This window comes from Megalobrama amblycephala, linkage group LG13, assembly GCF_018812025.1.
Source record: "Megalobrama amblycephala isolate DHTTF-2021 linkage group LG13, ASM1881202v1, whole genome shotgun sequence".
NCBI lineage: Eukaryota > Metazoa > Chordata > Actinopteri > Cypriniformes > Xenocyprididae > Megalobrama > Megalobrama amblycephala.
Window position 1 is genome coordinate 19,416,076 of NC_063056.1, and position 20,875 is coordinate 19,436,950.

Sequence of the window (20,875 nt, forward strand, 5' to 3'; positions counted from 1 at the left end):
TAGCTCCCGAAACTGAGGTGATAAAAGAAGTAAGAGGGAGAAGACAGACAGAGAATGTGACAAAACAAAACATGACAGGGATGATGAGATGAACCAGAGGCAGAAATGATTACACTTTCATTTGAATCGCACAATGGGTCTATTGATATGACTGATACTGCATGTTAAACCAGTAGTGGATATAAAAAGTTACTAGTAGATTATGAAGTTCAAAATTCACTTAAAATGGTAAATTTGAAGCCGTTTCACAGACACTTACAATAATAAAAAAGAATAACAAGAGAACTGAGAGCTATTTAGTAGATAAGAAGCGACACATATGTGCAGCGGCCCTTTGTAATACATTCACAATAGGACAAAATGTTTCTCTTGCATTTGTCAACAGATGGGCTACAAAGTATTATATATGATCATCTTCTTATACCCCTAGAATTAATAATAATTGTTTCAATTAGCAGTATTGTTTACATGGACTTTAATGTTTAGATATAATTCATGTGAGCAAAATGAATTGAGGTATGTATCCAAAAATCAATGGTGATGATTCTACATGGTGGATAAGGCTTGTACTTCTGCTCTTCAGACAGTAGAGGTCAGTCTTAAAGAGTCTATGTTATCTATCATTTCAACAGGCTGAAGTACACAACATGATTTTAAAGAGCGCTCAAATGCTTATGAGTGTAAACTAAAGCATATTGCTTTAAATTGAATTATTTAAAATTTAAAAATTATTTATCAATTTATTTGAAATTATTAGTATTGCAAGCATCCAAGTTTATGTAGCCTATCTTCACAGATGTGTGGGCCTCCTGAGGTACAGAAACACACACTAAAGACAAGAAAGACACTCTACAAAACTCTGGAATGGAAATTTTACTTGTACGACTAAAATGGATTAATCTGTTTTGTAAAAAAAAAAGTTGCAGAAACCAGATGGCTTTTAACCAGTTTAATTGACCCTGATTACATTTTAATTACAATTCTGAAAAAAGAACACAAAAATGAATAAAGGAGGAATTAAAATGTTACATTATGGTATTAAAACCTGTTATTATGAATTATGGAACCACAGAAATTAATTTCGAGAAAGAAAGTGAGAGAGATAGAGACTTTTACACAATAAAACAATACACAATATATCTTTTAAAATCATACAATCCCCCGATGAAAAAAATTTACAAGAGCAAGAAATCAGTAACACTACAAAATAACAATTACATGACATGACTTGAGTACAATTCATAAGCCCGATCCTCCCGAATGCCCTTCCTCCATCCTATTTCTCTCCACAATAACCACCCATATTAAAGTTACAGTTTTACGTTAATTTACAAAATTTTAAAAGTTACACTAAACACACTGTTGGGTTGCTCGTGGGAAGGCAGGGGTTGGGAAACATTCTTAAAAGGATCTCTTACAGTATTGTATACAATGTTATCATGACTAAAACATGAGGAAAAAATGTCAACAAAATAATAACTAATAATAATAATAATAATTAGGATAAACAGCAACAATGACGTCAGAGAGCAAATAAACAGGAGCTGTTTGGGTGAAAAACAAATCATTTGACTTACAAAAAAAAAAGAAAAAGAAAGTGACATCTTGGGATAACCAATGACAGCAGCCTAAGAGAAAACAAATATCTTCCCTCCTAAAAAAACAAAAACAAAAAAACAATGCACTCACTTTGTGCCCAAACAAAAGTTTACAGACTGCACTGGTCAATACTGCTCACCCCATCTCAAATGAGCTCCACCTCTCACGTTATGAGGTATGTCGGGCGTAAAATAAGTGCACCCTACTTAAAGACTTGACTCATCGAATAAGAAAGCAGGAGGAGATCTTAAACATAATCAAAACTGGCTGAAGGGGGAGTAAGGCAGCTAGAAAGAGTTCAAAACTTTGAGGAGGTGACACCTTTGCCAGTCCCATTTGTCTAATGTATCATTTTAGGTATCAGAGACACTTCACACATGATACAAATACTTCCTTGTCACTGGAAAACCATTATATCATGGCTAGTGTCCGACTGGCCACCCCGTTGACGTCTCACGTCCTGTGCTCAACTTCCACATGGCTTTAGTGCACACAGGTTTATGAGGTTCATGATGCAAGATTTCAAAACAATTACAGCCTTGGGTGTGGTGTAACATACATGCACAGAGACCTACAGCCTCTGTCAAACACACACACACGCACACACACACACATCAGTTGTGGCAGTAAGAACAGGATGTCGAGGAGGTGCATGCTGGTTAAAGAACCGAATGTGCCACATCATCTGTGGTGAAAAGCTCTCGTGCTTTGTTAGAGTCTTGTGTACAATTTAGTCTTCTGCTCCCTCTACCCTACCTTTTATTAACGTGATAAGAAAAGCAACATTTTCCTCCCTTACCCGAACGGCAACATTATCCCTGAGGAGAAGAGTCAACTTTCCCCTCGAAACGAAATCTGTTACAAAACCCCCTGAAATTGATACATCAGTTAATGCTATGCTTTCTGTTTATAGTATGTTTAACACATAATATATTAAGGTATATTGAGTGTATACTGTTCTTTTTTAAGATTTTTGTTTTTCCTTTTCAGACATGCTATTAAAACAAGGCATAAGAGGCAGTGTTTGTGTGTGTGTGTGTGTTTGTGTGTGTGTTTGTGTGTGTGTGCTGGCCATATGCCTTCTACTTATTTTCTATACTTATGTTAGTATTTAAATGTTTGGGATTATAGATTGCTTTTTCACCTCCCCCAGTCCACAGAAAGATTTCATAAGGGTTTGTGGCTGTTGTAATGTGGCTAAAGGACTGTGGACAGTAAATCAGGACAGGATTGGCACTTGGTTTTAATGGGTACATCAAGTGCCAAAATAGTTGAGTCCTAGTGAATCACTGTACAAGCTTGTGTGTGTGTGTGTGTGTGTGTGTGTGAGATATGCTGGTTTAATTCACACTAAAGGACTGACTATACAAGGGAAGCTTGTTATAAACTCTCTAAATGTGTATCTTCTCCAGACTGTCATTTCAAACACTAAGAAAGTAGCCATTTAAGAGATTTAAGAGTATGGTCTCTGAACCGCATGTTACGCCCGAGTCATTTCGTCCCAGCGGAATGAAAGTGATTCAGGTATGGTCCCAGAGGGGAAAAAAAAGAGAATGGAAGAGAGCGCAAAAGTTTTAAGGTGAGCTGGTTTAGATAGAAAAGGACAGGAGGGAGATATCCTGAGAACTTACACACAGCTAGATTTCAAAAACACACACACATTCGCACTCGAATCGGACACGCGCTTCATACAGGGAACGAGAAAGGGATCATGTCTGAGTGTATGTGTGCGTGTTGAGGGGGTTTTGTCCCTGAGGGTTCGGACTTCTGACCAGGCTGGTTTTTGAACAGTGTCTATTTGTGACTTTCTGTGCATTTGTATCCCACCACACATCACATTGAGACTGATCGCAGTCTGTCACTGAGGAAAATAGGAAAATAATGCTGGGCTGCTGGAGATGAAGATCAAGTCCCTCAAACCAGACCAGTCTTTCTGATGCCCATCTCTTTGTGGGGTTTTGAGGGATAGCTCACAGGCACTTTGCAAAATAAAATTCTCTTCTAAAAATATAAAATATTCTCTAGTGCCGAAGGTCAAAGTTCATCACTCCTGAGGGTCGCTGGGGCACGTGGGTGAACTCATTCATCATCACGGTCACACTGAGATGTACTGGAACGCGAGCCCCTCGGCTGAAGTTGAGGGCGGCGGGGGAACGAGGGTAGCCCGGGGAGCGGGATTCGATTAAGCAAGGGTCAGTTAGTCTAAGTGTGCAGTGTATGTGTCAGTGTCAGTATTACTGTTGTCAGTATCAGCAGTCATTGATCTAAAAAGAGTCACGTTTGAGTGTGGGTCCATCAGCAGTTGTAGAGTTGTGTATCAGCAGTCGTCTATGTGTGTCGATGCGTATCAGCAGTCCTTGTTCTCCAGTGACAGCTGTGCCGTGGCTCGGTGGAGCTCGGCGCTAACTCTGTGATGAGCGAGAGGAGGTGGGCTTTCTCCTTCTCCGCTCCCACTTCCACTCCCACTCTCCTCCACCATCCCGTTCCTCTCTCTCCCCCTCTCTTCTCCTCTCACTTTCTTGTCTTCCGCCTCTTCCATGTGCTGGTCCTGGTCCCAGCGCCGTTTGAACCGGAGCTTCAGTGGGATACACTGGGAATGCATTTGTGGCAGTCCGCCGGATGCCAGCTGCATGTCCGCAGGCTCTACGGGTTCGCTCTTCACAACGGGGATACCGCGGCGAACATCACCTGAGGAGGAGGTGGGAGGGACGAAGAAGGGTGGAGGGGCGGGAGCTTTGAATACCTCTTCCTCCAAGTCCTCATCTGGGTGGAGACCGGCATTGGTACCATTGGGCTGTTGGTGCTTTTGGCTGTGAGGATAATGCTGATGGTGATGGTGATGATGATGTTTATGGTAGTGAGAAGGGAAAACGCCAAACTCTTCGTCTCTTTCATCAGCTTCTTCATCGCTGATGTCAGTCACTTCCACTTCCTCTTCTGATTCAATGTCAGATATGGGCTCCACCTGTAGAGAGAGAGACAGAGTGGATTTAGTGTTAAAACAGAGTTGGGTGTTACTGAAAAATGAGTTTCCATGACGTTCCATGACTTTCCCAGACATTTGTGATGACTGGATAAGGATTTAAAAAAAAAATAATAATAATGTTTTCGCACTAGTGTAATTTCAAGGAGAAGAAATACTTATATAACAGAGAGTAACTACACCTTACATTATTAATTTCTATAGTTGTCCAGGCTTGCAAATGACACTTTTGAAATTACCTGATATTTTCAGGTTTTCTAGAACTGTGGGAACTGATACGACTATGAAACACAAAAGTAAAATATTCACAGTATTTGTAACCACAATTTTAGTGTCATGCTGATTTTTTTTATTCCTTAAAAAGTTTGAGTAGCTAAATGGATTGTTTGGCCTTGTTAAACCGAGCACTCGAAATATTCAATTAGTCCAATATATAGACTTGTCAAGGATTTATTAGAGATGCATTTATTCATTATTAGAACTTATTACACAGTGTGGACAACCATCAGTAAGTTTACATGTAATTTAAAAGTTACATTTCAGCTGGACTAAAACTAGTCAAGGCCATTCACACCAAGGAAGAGAAATTTAGCTATAACAAAAACTATATTAGTGTTCACACCAAAGAACAATAAAGTTTTGTTTATTATAATCTGTTTAGTAAATTTTCATCATTTAACAGCTGGAAAAAACTTGTTTGGAAAGTGATTTTAACGATATTGTTCCTCCATTGTCGTTATCATGACAGCTGTGGTATTAGGGGCTTTTGCACCAAAGGGACCTTTTCATAGTTTCTAGAACTATTGTCTGAAGTACCCGGATTTTGTCATGTTCGCACCTCCAGGAACTAGGAATGATTTTAGTTCTAGGAACTCCTTTTGGGGGGGACTAAATTAGCTCCTACTTCAGAGTAGGGTCTAAACTAGCACTATAGTGAAAAAAAAAAGCAGTGTAAACTTATTTACTTCACAACCAAGGAAAACAGCGATAACGGCATTTACCTATTGTATGCAGAGTTGTGTTCTTTTCTCCACCTCGATGATATGTAATACTGAAAGTTGTTATTGGAGATTTCATCTCTTAGCCCCATTTTTTGCTCTTTCAGTCTAGTAAATTATGCGTTTAAATTCCACCTCCATTATCACGAAACCCACGACACACAACAAACACAGCTCCGATCACAGCATCCTCAATCCACCGTTTTTTTAGCGTTTGTAAATGCCGCGCTTAAAGATGCCGCTGTCAGCCGCTTCAGAGTTCCTATTCCCGGTGCAAATGCAACCAGTAACATGACCCGGGGACAAATTAGTTCCTAGTTCCTATAACTGAGTTCCAAGAATTATTCGGTGCGAAAACTTCTATAGAGACCGCTATTGTCATAGAATTAGAATGATTATTAAAAATATATAGTTGTAGTTATCATCCTTGGTCTGAACAGGCCTTAATTTGTCTTTTTAAAACATAATATAAATGGTTGAGTCTGACTAAAATCATGCCAGTCTGATTTTTGCAAAGTTTGACTAACAAAAAATCAAGGAACGGCAAATTTTTTTCTGCCAAAAAACTAGTAGCAGCTCAATTACAACTGCGCATGTAATCGTACAGAACATAATTCCTGATTACCTTAATCTTGGGCAAGCCAGCGCTGTTTAGCGAGCCAGTTGAGGAGGAGTTGGACACCAGCCCTGATCCACTGGCTGAACTGAGGTCACTGCCAAATGACAATGAGGAGCCCAGACCGGATGTAGATGTGGAGGAAAGCGAGCCCTGTCGACCCTGACCGTCGCGCTGTTTTCGGCCCAGTGGGGGAGGCTGGAGCTTGAACTTGAAGGGAGAATGGTGCTGCTCCTCCCCCAGATGGTGGTGAATAGGGTGGGCATGAGGCGGAGGGAGGCTGGAGTGATGGCTGTTGAGCACCGAAGGCCTCTCGGCAGGGCCGCGGTCACAGGCCTGGGGTCCGGGCATTCCTTTCTCAGGACGCTGAGGCTGAGGAACGATTATGTTTGGGTAATGAAAGAAGGCACGAGGGCTCAGGTGGTAATTGTAGACGCTCTGGGTGTGAGCCTGCAGGTATCGCTGCATGTCCTCTGGGTTAAAGTTGAAGATGGAGCCAGGCATGGGCGACAGGGTAGGGGAGGGAGTGTAGGCCAGGTGAGAGCCTGGGGTCATGGAGAGCGCTGGTGAGAGAGGTGGCGCCAACAGGCCTGGCCCTCCTGGACCAGGCAGAGGCGAAACGGTGAATGGTGAGAGAGGCTCAGGATGAACCCTGTGTCCGACCTCTGACACTCGATGACCTCTGTGACCGCCTGGTCCACCGTACATCCTGAACATAGCTTCGTGAGATAGACGAGGGTGAACGGCACCTCGAAAACCACCGCCTCCTCCTCCTCTCTCGCCCACTCTTTCCGTCACTCTCTCCTCTGACGTACCTCCGTTCCCATCTTCAATCTCAGAGTTGACGGAAGTTCCATCGCTGCAGTCGGAGACAGACCCACGGGCGATGCGGCGGCCACTGAACATCCCAGGACTGCGCAGCTCCTCGCTGCTGGGGGAACGCAGCACCTCGGACACCTGCATGTCTGATGGAGTGGATGGAGGGAAACGGAAATGGGGACCTGTAGGAACTGGTGGAGCACTCTGAGGAACAGCCGCTCCTATGGAGAGACAAACAACAGGAAGAAGGTCTTAGCTGCGTTTTGTATTTAATTGTGTAAATATATATAAGTGATGTTTATGTGATCGTTTTGTACCTCCAGACCCCATGTCAATGAAAGGGTAGTTGACCAGGACCAGCTTGTTGAAATTAAACTTGTAGGTGAAGCGTTTTCCTTTAGTTTTATGTAGAATTCTCTTGTTGTAATAATACCTGCACAAAGACAAGCAATCCACATCAGCCCACACAGAAATCAAATTTAAGCCTGGAAATAAACAAAGTATTAGATTATTCTACATTTGAAAACAAAGAAACATTGTGATGTAAAAATCAATAAAAATATTCCAGATTCTGATCTATTCGCTGTTCACTAATCAAATAAGTAAATGTGTGAAACTGATCATGTGAACTCCTTGTACAAACAACCATGTTTTTTCTTCCATTGAAGATGGAAAAATCATGAACTTAATTCATGAACATCAGGTTTGACAAACTTATACAGTTCAGCTTGAGTGCTTCTGTCAATAAAATACAAAAAGGAGGACAAACTAAATACTAAGATATTGTCATATAAATATTTAAATTATATATTATATATATATATATATATATATATATATATATATATATATATATATATATATATTATACATATAGCATTTTCACCAGTACAGTTTGTTTCTAATTAATCAGTTCAATGCCGATATATGACAAAGAGGCAGAAAGAGAGAAAAAAATTAAATATGTGTTTGTATATATTGTTTTGAGTATTTTTTATGTACATTTGTGTGATGGGAGGTATTGTCAGGACGTCTCTGGTCACTAGTGGCAGTTTATATAATACTATAACCCACTGATAAATTCTCCTTTCTTAATCCCCTTATATAATCCCATTCTCTCTCCCTTCCTATCTATATATTAACCTTTGTCCTTCCCCAGCTCTTTACATAACATCTCTCTATTCCTCACAACCCTCCATCTATTTATGTAACTCCAATAACACTGCATTTTTCTTACAGACCTGTACAAGTGTGTGTGTGTCTGTTGTGTGTGTAAATCCCTGTGACAACGATTCATCTTGCACTTAATAACCTTCGAGCCACAATTCTCTGTGAATGACATGTTTCAGGGAAGATGCTGACACTGAGCTTTTTAAATGCATAGAGGATATATTTACTCACCCTGAGTGTGCGTGTGTGTGTGTGTGTGTGTGTGTGTGTGTGTGTGTGTGTGTGTGTGTGTGTGTGTGTGCGTGTGTGTGTGTGTGTGTGTGTATTCAGACAGTCTTGTCTGTAGAGATTAAGCCGAGACAGACAGATACAGTCTTGTGGTCAGATGAAGATGTTAGCGTGTGTAAATGTGTTTGATTTGCGGTCAAAATTATATGAATTCTTTTTTCCCCTCATGTTCAGACAAGCAGAATTCTTTTTTACTAAGTATGTGCCATCAACCACCAGACATGAAAAGCGTGTGACAACGGGCACCACAGCATATGCTGAACGCACCTTAAATATAACTATTAACAAAGACAGAGATGCAAGCAGGTGATCAGCGATCATGTGACCCACTGTAACACACTGAGCCACACAGTGAGATATAAATATACTTGAGACAGCTGTGGATTAGAATGTCTACCAAATACACCAGCAGCAACAGTGTTTGCATGGATAGACATCCAGCTCACACAATCCACTTACTTCTGCACTGTTTGGCTGGAGGTGGTAACCTGAGCTTATATGATGGATGACAGATGAAAACGCAGAGGTGAGATGAAGCAATGCTCTAATGATGACATCCTGAACTGTGACGTTCCAATCAACAGGCCAGGCAAAGTACCTCTTATTTCTGTGGCCGTCAGAGATGACTGGTTCTTAGAAAAAGTCACACAGTCCCATAATGTCATCACTGGATGTGCTTTCTACATAGTGTGGGACTGGTTTCCTATGCACAGGTTAAACTGCAGTGCATTGTGCTTTCTGTGGTGAAAACCAGTCAGTGAGGTATGTGACAGCTGGGGTTTTTCTTGAATTGTCATAGTTTTCACTTTCCTCGATGTGATCATGAGGACATTAGGTTATTCCCCAGATTTTTTTTTTGTTTTTTTTTTTTTTCAAAAATGCATTAGAATGCAACTGAAAATCATAATGAAGAAAAAAGGCCTCATTAAACACACTTTATCCAGCTCATCAAGTCTTTCAGCCTTATTTAAAAACTACAGGTATGTGTGGAGCATGGTTTGAACTGAACTCTGCAGGGCTGTGGCCCTCCAGGAATTGAGTTTTGCACCCTTGCATTATGATTTCTATAGCTGATATAGGGCAATTTGTTCAATCAGAGTGATGTAAGTTTCATTATGACGGCATCATATATGATCACCAAGAATAACATGATGCAATTCATATCATGTATGACGCAATACTAGCTTCAGATTGCATCACTCATTGTTTTGCCTAAAAAGCAAGTTCTGTCCAAAACCAGTCATAGATTTATTCATAGATCCAGTCAAAGATGTATTGTAGTCATTTCTGTTTTAAATTGAGATCCCTTCCCTTTAATACACACTTATCTTACACCCTTCCCAAGTCACGTTGTACTGACCCAATAGCATATCTTGAAAACTAGAGCCAATCAACAATTTTAAGCATCCTTTTTGTTCTCAGTAAGCCAGAATTAATAAAGTTTGACTACATTTATTTCAGAAGCATTTTGGCTGCAGACCAGTGATAGTGAACTTATTTAGCTTGGAATAATCATTTATTCCTATTAGAAAAAAAATAACCAGAGATGCTGTTAAAATATTAATATTTGAAAAGTTTTGTCCACTAACAAGGAAATGTTAGATTAGGTTGTAAAATGTCATGTGGTGTAACCTCCCAAAATGTAATGATATTTATGAATAATAATAAAAAAATAATTTTGTTTGTGAAAAATGTGTAAAAATGATTTTGATGTGTACACAGACCTTTATTCAAAGTGTAAATTATGTTATTACTTTTTACTTGATGTTTACACCACATGACATTTTCAGAATCAATTTAAAATCAATTTTAATAACATTTTTTTTCAAAACCAACTTGAAAACAAAGACTAAATTCCTACAAACTTGGTATGTTTAAAACTTAATAAAAATAATAAAAAAAAAAAAAAAAAAAAAAAATATATATATATATATATATATATATATATATATATATATATATATATGACCTGTGAATAAAAAATAAAAAAAAATTCCCAAAATGTTTCTTAAATATTGGTCTTGTTTTCAAGTAAAACGAGATAAGCAAAACTGCATAATGTGACTTCTTTACAAAAGAATATATGTATATCTTAAAGGTGCCCTAGAACCAGTTTTTACAAGATGTAATATAAGTCTAAGGTGTCTCCTGAATGTGTCTGTGAAGTTTCAGCTCAAAATACCCCATAGATTTTTTTTTAATTAATTTTTTTAACTGCCTATTTTGAAGCATCATTAAATATGTACCAATTAAGCGCGCGGCCCCTTTAAATTAGCTCTTGACTACAATACAGTGCATTTACAAAGTTCACATAGCTAATATAACCCTCAAATGGATCTTTACCAAATGTTCGTCATGCATACTGCATGCATGCATTGGATCATGTGAGTATAGTATTTATTTGGATGTTTACATTTGATTCTGAATGAGTTTGAGGCTGTGATCCGTGGCTAACGGCTAATGATACACTGTTGGAGAGATTTATAAAGAATGAAGTTGTGTTTATGCATTATACAGACTGCAAGTGTTTAAAAATGAAAATAACGACAGTCTTGTCTCCGTGAATACAGTAAGAAACGATGGTAACTTTAACCACATTTAACAGTACATTAGCAACATGCTAACGAAACATTTAGAAAGACAGTTTACAAATATCACTAAAAATATCATGATTTCATGGATCATGTCAGTTATTATCACTCCATCTGCCATTTTTCACTATTGTCCTTGCTTACCTAGTCTGATAATTCAGCTGTGCAGCTCCAGACGTAACATGGGCTGGCATATGCAAATATTAGGGTCATACATATTAATGATCCCGACTGTTACGTAACAGTCAGTGTTATGTTGAGATTCGCCTGTTCTTCAGAGGTCTTTTAAACAAATGAGATTTACATAAGAAGGAGGAAACAATGGTGTTTGAGACTCACTGTATGTCATTCCCATGTACTGAACTCTTGTTATTCAACTATGCCAAGGTAAATTAAATTTTCCATTCGATGGCACCTTTAAGTCATACTCTATGACACAACAGTGCACTGAAATTGCTAGTAAATGTCAGAAACAATTACAAAGAAGCGGCAAGTAACATTGAATTAAATGTAAAATTTTTAATTATAACAACTAAAATATTATTTTCTCGTAAACATACTTCAACAATTTACAAATTTATAGTGTGTGTGAAAGAAGTGCCACCCACCCTACACATGACTATATGTGTACCCACTCTCTCAAACACACTTTAAAGAGCATTTGAACTGACTTCAAAAGCAGAAGAAAGGATTCTTTGAGCATCTGCAACTAGTGGCAACGACCCTCCTTCTGTCACACACTTACACACCTGTGAACCTACATGCTGGTGGCTGGTCTAACAGAAACAGTGAGAGCTGACCGATTTTCAAAGGATAGGACATAAAATGACCAAATTTTAATAGATGCTGGCAGATACATATATTCCGGTGAGTAAATGACTTTAGGTGGTACAGTCGAGCAGATTTCCGGGAAACAATCAGATTTGACTGGGTTAGGACTTGGATTAAACCGCAGATTATTAAAAGCTCTCAAGAGTCAATATTCTGTGACTGACGGGAATACAGGAGCTGAACAAACACTACACTGATTCCTGGAATTCGCAAATCGGGGCCTGAACAACCTGATTTATAACAGAGACAGAAAGAAGAAAAGAGAGAGAGGGGAAGAGGATTATCAGTCAGATGCTGATGAAGTACATTGTGCTGTTTTTTCCTGTCGTGTGCGTACTTGTTGCGCTATATTTGTGAGGACCAAATGTAGGGGGAAAAATCTTCAAACTTTCCTCGCATATTTCTGAAAATATCTTTACAAACTTTAAAAATATATATACTCAAAAATATCTGAAAACAACCTCACAAATGTTAAATATCCTTGTAAATTTCTGAAAATATCTACAAAACTGTCTTAAACATTCTCGCAACCTTCTAAAAATATACTGACACAAATGTCAGTATACAACCTCATATATAGTTGATATATAAGTTTTGTCATCTTCACTAAAAAGTCATCTTCACAAACTTAAAAAAAAATATCCTCAAAAATCTGAAAATATCCCTAGAAAAATATCCTCACAAATGCCTGAAAACATCATCACAAAAGTCAATGGGAGGCCCTCACACATATACAGGTTTATGTATTAGCTATACTTTTGGGGCAAATTTGTCCCCAGAAAGTAGTAAATATGACAAAACCTCACTATTGGCACATTTGGGCACCAGTTATTGGGGAAAGTTGTTGTTAAAAGTGCAATATTACGTTACTCCCTGAAAAAGTAACTAATTGTTTTACTTAGTTACTTTTTATGCAAAGTAATGCATTGCATTACTTTTGGCTTCATTTTTCTCACCTGGGCTGGGCTTGCTTGTTTGATTTTTTAACAAACAAACAAATAAATAAATAAAAGTTATATTTTTGGCAAATGTAAAGACCCATTCACACCAAAAGTGAAATGAATAAGCCTAAGGCTTAAGGAAGTGTAACCTTAACCCCGATTTCTCTCAACATGGGGACAGGAGAGGTGTCTCTGAATGGGAAAACAAAGTAACTTGTGTTACTTTTGTGAAAAAGTAAGTCAGATATTTGGTTGTAAATCTAAAAGTAATGCCTTCCTTTACTAATTACTTGAAAAAAGTAATCTGATTACATAACTCACGTTACTTGTAATGCGTTACCCCCAACACTGTTGGGTACATCCACATTTGGAAAACAATTCATAAAAGAAATACAGTCATTTTAAACTCTAGAGTTAGAGTTTCCTATTAAAAGTAGGGTTAGAGCTAGTTTACGGTTCTTAAAATTAGCTTTATATAAAGAATAGAAGTCCTCATTTGGATAGTAAATGTGTGTGTGAGGCAAGAGAAGACAGTGGGGGAAAAAAAGTGAAGAGACGGGGTGGGGTGGGGTACGAATGGGCCTGTGTGGCTCTAGGGCGGATGGTAAACGGACAGTGAGATCCACTCCATCCATAAGCTCTATTGAGAAGCCAGAGATAAACATCATGTTTTGTATGCTGCGTGTGTTAGCGCGTGTCACTGTTACACTAGCGTGTGTATGTGTGTATCTCCACCCACTGAGCTAATAAAGAGCTCATTCTGTCTCTGACAATAAGACCCAAAACTGCCCTCAAATACACACGCACACACACACGCGCATGTCGTCATCCTCCTCCAAACAAAGAGAGCTGTTGTAGGACAAGGCCTCTGACCCACTCTTTCCACAAGTACACACACACTTACACACACAGTCAATCTTAATCAAATCTCCAAAGAGTGAAGAAGAAATCATGGCCGGCCACTTCAATCAACATCACATCGGTTCTAATGCTGATGACTGCATTGAGAGCGTCTGACATCGAAATAACATCACAGACATGTTTAATATGACAGAGACACCCAGACTTTGTCAAAGCACTCTGACTTCCTGTTAGCAATGAAAGGGAAAAAAAGAGGCATTAATATTGTTTTGGACCCCACTGACTTATATATTATTTCATTATATGCTAAAAACAGTTAAAACTTTCTTTAAAATAACTTCTTTTGAGCTCCCTAGAAAAAAAAAAAAAAGTCATATGGTTTTGGAATGAAATGAAGGTAGGTAATGATGACAGACTGCATTAAAATGGATCACATGACTAAAATTGCACTCAGTTGGCTTTGTAAAGTAAAAATTCTTAGCATGGAGCCACTATGAGTTAAAAGTCCTCCTGTAGTCAATAATTTTATCACTTAAAACTCATGTTTGATTACCAAAATTACATATTTAAACGTTTTTCTCCTGTGAAAAAAAATCTCAATGCCTTAAAATAGCTTGAATGTAACTACACCCTTGCCTCATTTAATACAGATCTATGAATATGATAATTAGCCCCGCCTCCACGCACTCGACCGAGCTCAGATAAGATCCACTCGCTCAACTTACTGAGGTAAACGCTGCACAATGGTATCGTTTTTTACAACGTTGGACACATAACGCTAATTAATATGATTAGAGTTTTGCTTGACTACATTATCAAACAGCTAATAATGTGTTGCTAAAGTTGCACAAACCATGTTCACATTAACAGGTCAAGACAGCTGCCTTCTAACAATCAGTATGTGTCAGTATGCGTCACCTTAACGTCAGTGGAGGAAGGCATATAGTTCATCAAAACATTGTAATATTCATCATACACCCGCCATATTGCTAAATCTACCCGATTTTTCATATCAACAGAAAAATATACCAGGATAACCTTCTTTTCAGACTCCTTGCATGGTCAGTTAATGATATGCTAAAGCCCGCCGGCACGTTGACGTGATTGGTTTACAAGGTAGTTTGTGACGTCAGGAACAGCAGCGATTTCAAACCGTGGGTTTGAGACTGTCTTTGGTTTACTGCAGTTTTAAAGAGAAAATACTCAGCGATTGCATTGACTTATGAATTTGCACATGGTTTGTCTTAAAGCATATCAAAAACACCACTTAGACATATAAACAACATTAAAAACTTGACTTCCACCACAGGGGGACTTTAAATAAACAGGCTCTGGTGAGTTCTGTAGTTGGGACAATTTTGACAAAACTGGGATAAAATCTAATAAGGAAGGGAATGAGTAGTTGGGCGTCCATTGTGCCCAGAGCCAGACAGGAAATGTCCTGTCGTTCAGTGGAACATCAACAGTGGGACAATAGAATTCCAGTTTTGCAGAATTTCCACACGCGTGTGGCAGGAAGGTGATGAGTCGCGTCCCAGCAGGCTGTCTGCAGGAGAACATAATTAAAACAACACCCCTAACTCCATCAACATCAAGTCAAATTCCAGTCAGGATTAGAGCATTAGCCCAGACTTTTATACATGCCATAGAGTGGCCAAGAAATGTCTGAAAAGGAGCATTTGTTCTGGAATAAAGGGACATCACAAATGTGCAGAGTTGAATGTGAAAGCCCTGTTGTGAGTTGAAAAGTGTCAGATTGAAGGTATGAATCAGATGGAGGAGTAGAGTGTGGGATTGTGGGGTAGGGAGGCGGTGTAGATGTGGAGGAATGGCAGTGAGTCATTGACATCGTAAGAGAAAAAAAAAAGAATGGAGGAGAGGAAATAAGACAGAGGGAAAAAGAAGAGAGGAACAAGACTGTAACATTAACATTACCATTGAACAATATTTTACAGCATTTGTTATTGTTAGTTAATGACATTACCTAATGTCATTAAATTTGGCATGAAATGAAAATTTACCCTTGTAAAGGCATGTAAGATCTTATTGTGAAAGATTCATCCATGTATGTGTTGCATTTTTAAACATTTTTCTCGATCTGGTAATGTGTAATTAAAATGTCATAACTTAATCTTCCGGTGAAATGCCAGACTTCTCTCTGATGATGTATGCTGGACTTCTCCAATCATTTAGTCCACTTAAACCCCATCCTCCGCAATCAACTGCAAACTCGCTTTTATTTTCAGTGCAACGCCCACATTTCAAAATCCAATCAACAACCAATGGATAGAACCATGTCCTCATTCTACATCACAATACAGAAGAAAAGATCTTTTGTCACTTTAACTATACTGTTAATGAATTGAAACTTACTGTAAAATATTACTATAAAAACAAAGTGTTTACAAAAATACTCTTACAATGGAAGTCTCTTGAGTCTTGCACTGGGATAAACAATACAATACACACTGTTTCACAAGACAAGTCACAAGACTTAAAAATCACACTGTCTGTACAAAGTTACAGTCAATATTTCTTCAGTTATGTAAACCCTGTAACTTTCTGATGACAAGTGGGAGAAAATTTTGGTAACTTTATAGCTCAAAAAACACATTTGTACCAAAGAATTAATGTGAGCACTTTAACAAAAATACAGCCTACACATTTCTGCTTTTAATGCCTTGCCCTGTAGACTTCCACTGTAAGCGTATCATAGTAATGTGCTGTTTACTCTGACTAAGGTCCACAGAGAGAGGAGAGAGAACAGAGGACTCAAATGAGAAGTTTTGTGTGGCTACTTGACCTTCTGACGAGGGCAATGCAAATATCTCCTGCCCAGAACACAGAGAGGAACTCATGCTGAGAATGATCAAAGGTAGGGGTGTAACGGTACATAAACATAACGGTTCAGTAACTTCTAAATCTAATTATAAAATTATTTTTCTACTTCAATTCATTTTTGAAATAGCCATTTACACAGTTACTGTCATAACTTAGAAATGTATTTAAACAGATATTAACTAAGACATTATTAACAGGTAAAGTAAATATAATGAATATATAAGCTAATATAGTGCATATATTTATTGAAATGCTCCCCTCTAGAGATCATTTCTCTAGTGAGCTAACATGGTGTGGACACTAAATGACTTGCCTGAGGTAAATGTAATGCTACGTGAGATATTATTCTCAAGCTGTTTCACTGATGTCTTTTCACAGTTGAAACAATGGGCTGAGCGATCACACGCAAACATATCTATGCATAGATAGTCTTTTCTTCTTCTGTGCTTTTTCCTGTTGTAAAGGTTAGCAAACAGCATTGCATTACTGCGCGCGCCCCCTTCTGGATTGGAGTGTGGATCACCTGTGACCGACTGTATTCGTCATCTGACTGTATGCACCTAACCATGTTGTCCATGTCGTGACGTTCGGGACAAATACATGTACCATTATACCCTTAATCAAAGGACAAGGTCTCTATCTGACAGCAAATGATGGTCCACCCTAGCCCTCCGGGCAGCTAATCTTGGATGCCCAAACTAGCTGCTAAGAGGCGTTGCAAATATGGACGCCGAATGAACAGACTTTGCTTAACATGAATTTAATAGGCAATAAAACAAGTTAAACTAAAGCAATCTAATGTGGGAGGAATTGGGAAGAAATTTAAGAAAACCCACAAAAGAACAATAACCCTGATCTCAAGTTGTGAGAAGTTTACATAGAGTCATTTTTCTGATGCCCATTTAACACTTGACAATGAAGGCGATGCTTTAGAAAGAGGCCTGCAGAAATGCTGGGAACCAGTACTTCCAAGATGCTTCCAGGATTTAGCACTTATGATCACATTCCTCCATATTTAATGATTATATGAAAAGCATTTTTATGTGACACTACTAAAAAGCAAATTCCAATCCTAGGGATTACAGACCCTCTTTGGATGAGCGTCTTGCACAGAATGAATGGGCATCAGCTGTGTTCCATCTTCTGTTTTTGAGAGCTTCGACTCTACAACAAACCAAAAAAACGAACTCTTCCTAACTGAAGGTACATAGTTGTAGTTACGCTTTGATTAGAATTTGGAATCACAACAATCTGGCACCCTTATCTGTGTGAGTGCGTGTATGAGAAATCACTTAAACTTATAGCAGCAAGTAGCTTGGCTTCATAGTTGTACTTTCTTTCAAACACAAAATACGCATTTGTACGAACAGGGCACACATTCACATTTGTAATAACAGAGTGAAGAGGAAGGGTGACATCACACACAGCTGTCTGCCTGTAAACTGTTTACACGTCACTCTCATACTTTCTATTTTGTAAAAGAATACATTAAAGCTCAAAATCTGATTTGGTAAAAACAAACAACAGGCTAAAAATAGAGAAGATGAGAAGTAGAGTATAACTTGGATTATCCAACATAAGTGGTGGAGCTTTTAAGACAGTGTTTATGTCTTCTGGTTAACTGATGGAAAAATAACACAGCAACACATACAGATACACACCCACCCACAAGCGTTAATCCCTCAGTACACTGTTAACATGGGATCTTGTCAATGTTTGCAATCATGCAAAATGTCGTTTTCTAACGAAAGCTCCAACTGTCTCCAAACTGCCCTGGATTAATTTATCTGATTCCTTAAATCCAATCCCATAACACAACATTACACACTATTCCCGCATAGTCTGGCTTTACTTCTGTGTTTAGTAATACTCATGAAGGCCTACTCAATGATACTAATAAATACTTGACAAATGAATCACATTGAAAAAATATTGTAGCATATGGCAATTAACAATAAATCAGTAAAGTACACCAGGTCATGGTAGTCTACTGCATCATTAACAATCTCACACTCAGCGAACCGGCCCACAAGATTGGGAACTGCACCATGCAAAATAATTTTTGCGTGTCTCTGTGCAGTTACCTGATTTGCATCATTCCTTTAGTCAACTGTGTGTCAAACAACATAGCCAACACATTCAAATGTAATTATTTAACAATGTATGTTAAGGTTTCTTAAATCAAAATCATTTTGTTTAGTTTATGTCATTTTTAGAAGACCATGGCAAATGCTGTGATTGCGTGTTAAAAATTAGGAATGGTGAGAGAACATTGTGCTTAGTACATTTTTGTCTTCAAGCCAAACTTGGCTCTTCAGCCAACAATGTTTAAATCCCGTCTGGCTAGTGCGCTTCCCATAATGTTTACGCATTAGGTCAGTAGGAGGAGAGTAGGCAGTCTTTTGTGACTGTTCGAACACATTCGACCACATGACCGTTTACACTATGAAAGCAATCCGGTCGAATGTGTTTTTTTTGACTACCTCTGGAAGTGGTCATTAGTGGACCAGCTTAAAATGTCTTAGACCACGTACACCTGTATTTAGCGTTGTCCACTTTTGATTCAGTCGACCAAAACACATCTTAATACCAGGTGTAAGCAGGGCTTTTGAAATATGGTTAAAGTGTATTGCCAAATATATTGACAGGCATTTATGGTAAACTAAGATTTGACATAGGATTTTTTTTCCATAACTATGGAAGTCAATGGGGCCCTATCAACTGTTTGGTTACCCATATTCTTCAAAATATCTTCTTTTGTGTTCAGCAGAAGAAAAAAAATCATACAGATTAAATGATGACAGAATTATCATTTTTGGGTGAACTATCTCTTCAACACCGTGTCGTAACTAGACGTGACGCGACGCAGCGACACGCGATAAAAGGTATCTTTTCCATGTTAATCTGAGTTTTTGTCCTAACCAGCCGCGGCAGGCGAATATTTTATTTTAGAAACGGTTTCTATTTCTCTGCGACGTCACGGCTGGAACAGCAACACAGTATGGCAATGATAATATCAGGTACTGTTTATGTGCTTTATTTAATGTTAAAAGCATCTATTGTTAGTTTGAATATCGTTTTGTGTTCCCAGCTTTTTACCTGTAATGAAAACAACACTGGCTAATTCGCCCTCAGATCTTGAAAATAAATAAATATGCAAAAGAACGTCCAAACTGTGTGCGAAGTGTATTCTATGACAAAGATTGGTTCAGTCACTCCATATGTAATTTAAATAATGTTTAAATTGTGTAATATTTATGAATTTTACTAAGTACTTGCCCATTTCATTGTGTCCACTGTGCTCTTGTCGAGAGAGCCCGCCCACACTCTCTTCTGATTGGCTGTGGTTTTTGATTGATTTTATCGCTTCTCATTTTCGCATCGCGTCTAGTGTGGACAGTCAAATTGCTTGTCGCTGGAATCTTATCGCGTTGCGTCTGGTTAAGACTCGGTGTAAGTGTGATAAAAAACACAACTCTTCTTTTTAAGTACACTGAAGTGGCCTTTTATTTCATTCATATTTTATTGTCTGCAAGTACAATTTCTAAAAAATATTGTTTTAAGATTTGAGGTACACTACAAGTTCTCTGTTTTTTGTCCATACGATGAAAGTCAATGTGTTAGTTCTGTGTTTTTTGGACCTCAATGTTCTTTAAAATATCTTATTTTGTGTTCCAAAGAAGAAAGAAATGCATAGAGAACAGCATGAAGGTGAGTAAATGATGACAGAACTACAATCCCTTTAACAAATAGCACATCCACTGTAGTGGTCTGGAACATGAACTGATGGTAATCAATAGTGTATGATTGATACGTCCAGCGCAGAACCCTGGTGTGCCGTAACTCCGCTAACATATGAGGTATGCCCTGAGAAAGCTTCAAAATAAAGGCAGAAAGTGGATCACTCTCCATCCACTTTGAGGATCAGTGCTGATCTACTAAAGCAGGTGAGTCAGAGACGAAAATAAAGGCACAAATGAGCAAATGCAGATCAGGTCAGAAAATGGAATGAAGGCTAAAACCGTCGGCTGCTCAGAATACATTCGCCTGTCTGTCCTCTAATGAGATCGGCTCCTGCACAGGTAAATGGACTGGGATTACTAAGAGATCAGACTCTATGCAGTTATAACTCTCCAGCGACAGGGTCAATCCCATAACGCAACACAAGAGTTGGATGATTTAACCGCTTCCGTTCCTCTACATTTAGACTGAGCAGAAATAGGGCTCAGTCTTTATTGGTCAAACTAAAACTATCCAGGATTCCACTATTTAAATAGTAAATGGTTAAAAAGTTGGACGTGTTTAAAGCTGGACCATGTTTTGTAATGATTATCTTA

The 20,875-nt window shown here is 38.5% G+C and overlaps 1 protein-coding gene across 1 annotated transcript in view; it reads right to left on the reverse strand.

Annotated features, from left to right (window-relative positions):
* Positions 1-934: 934 nt before the first annotated feature.
* The window catches only part of erfl3 (Ets2 repressor factor like 3), a 55,088-nt gene continuing 35,147 nt past the window's right edge, over positions 935-20,875 (reverse strand). The window contains exons 3-5 of the mRNA XM_048151972.1: positions 7,333-7,448; positions 6,206-7,236; positions 935-4,564 (exon numbers count right to left, since the gene is read on the reverse strand). Of these exons, the coding sequence (XP_048007929.1) occupies positions 3,947-4,564; positions 6,206-7,236; positions 7,333-7,448 (1,765 nt within the window). The 3' untranslated portion in view covers positions 935-3,946. The remainder of the gene's footprint in view (positions 4,565-6,205; positions 7,237-7,332; positions 7,449-20,875) is intronic.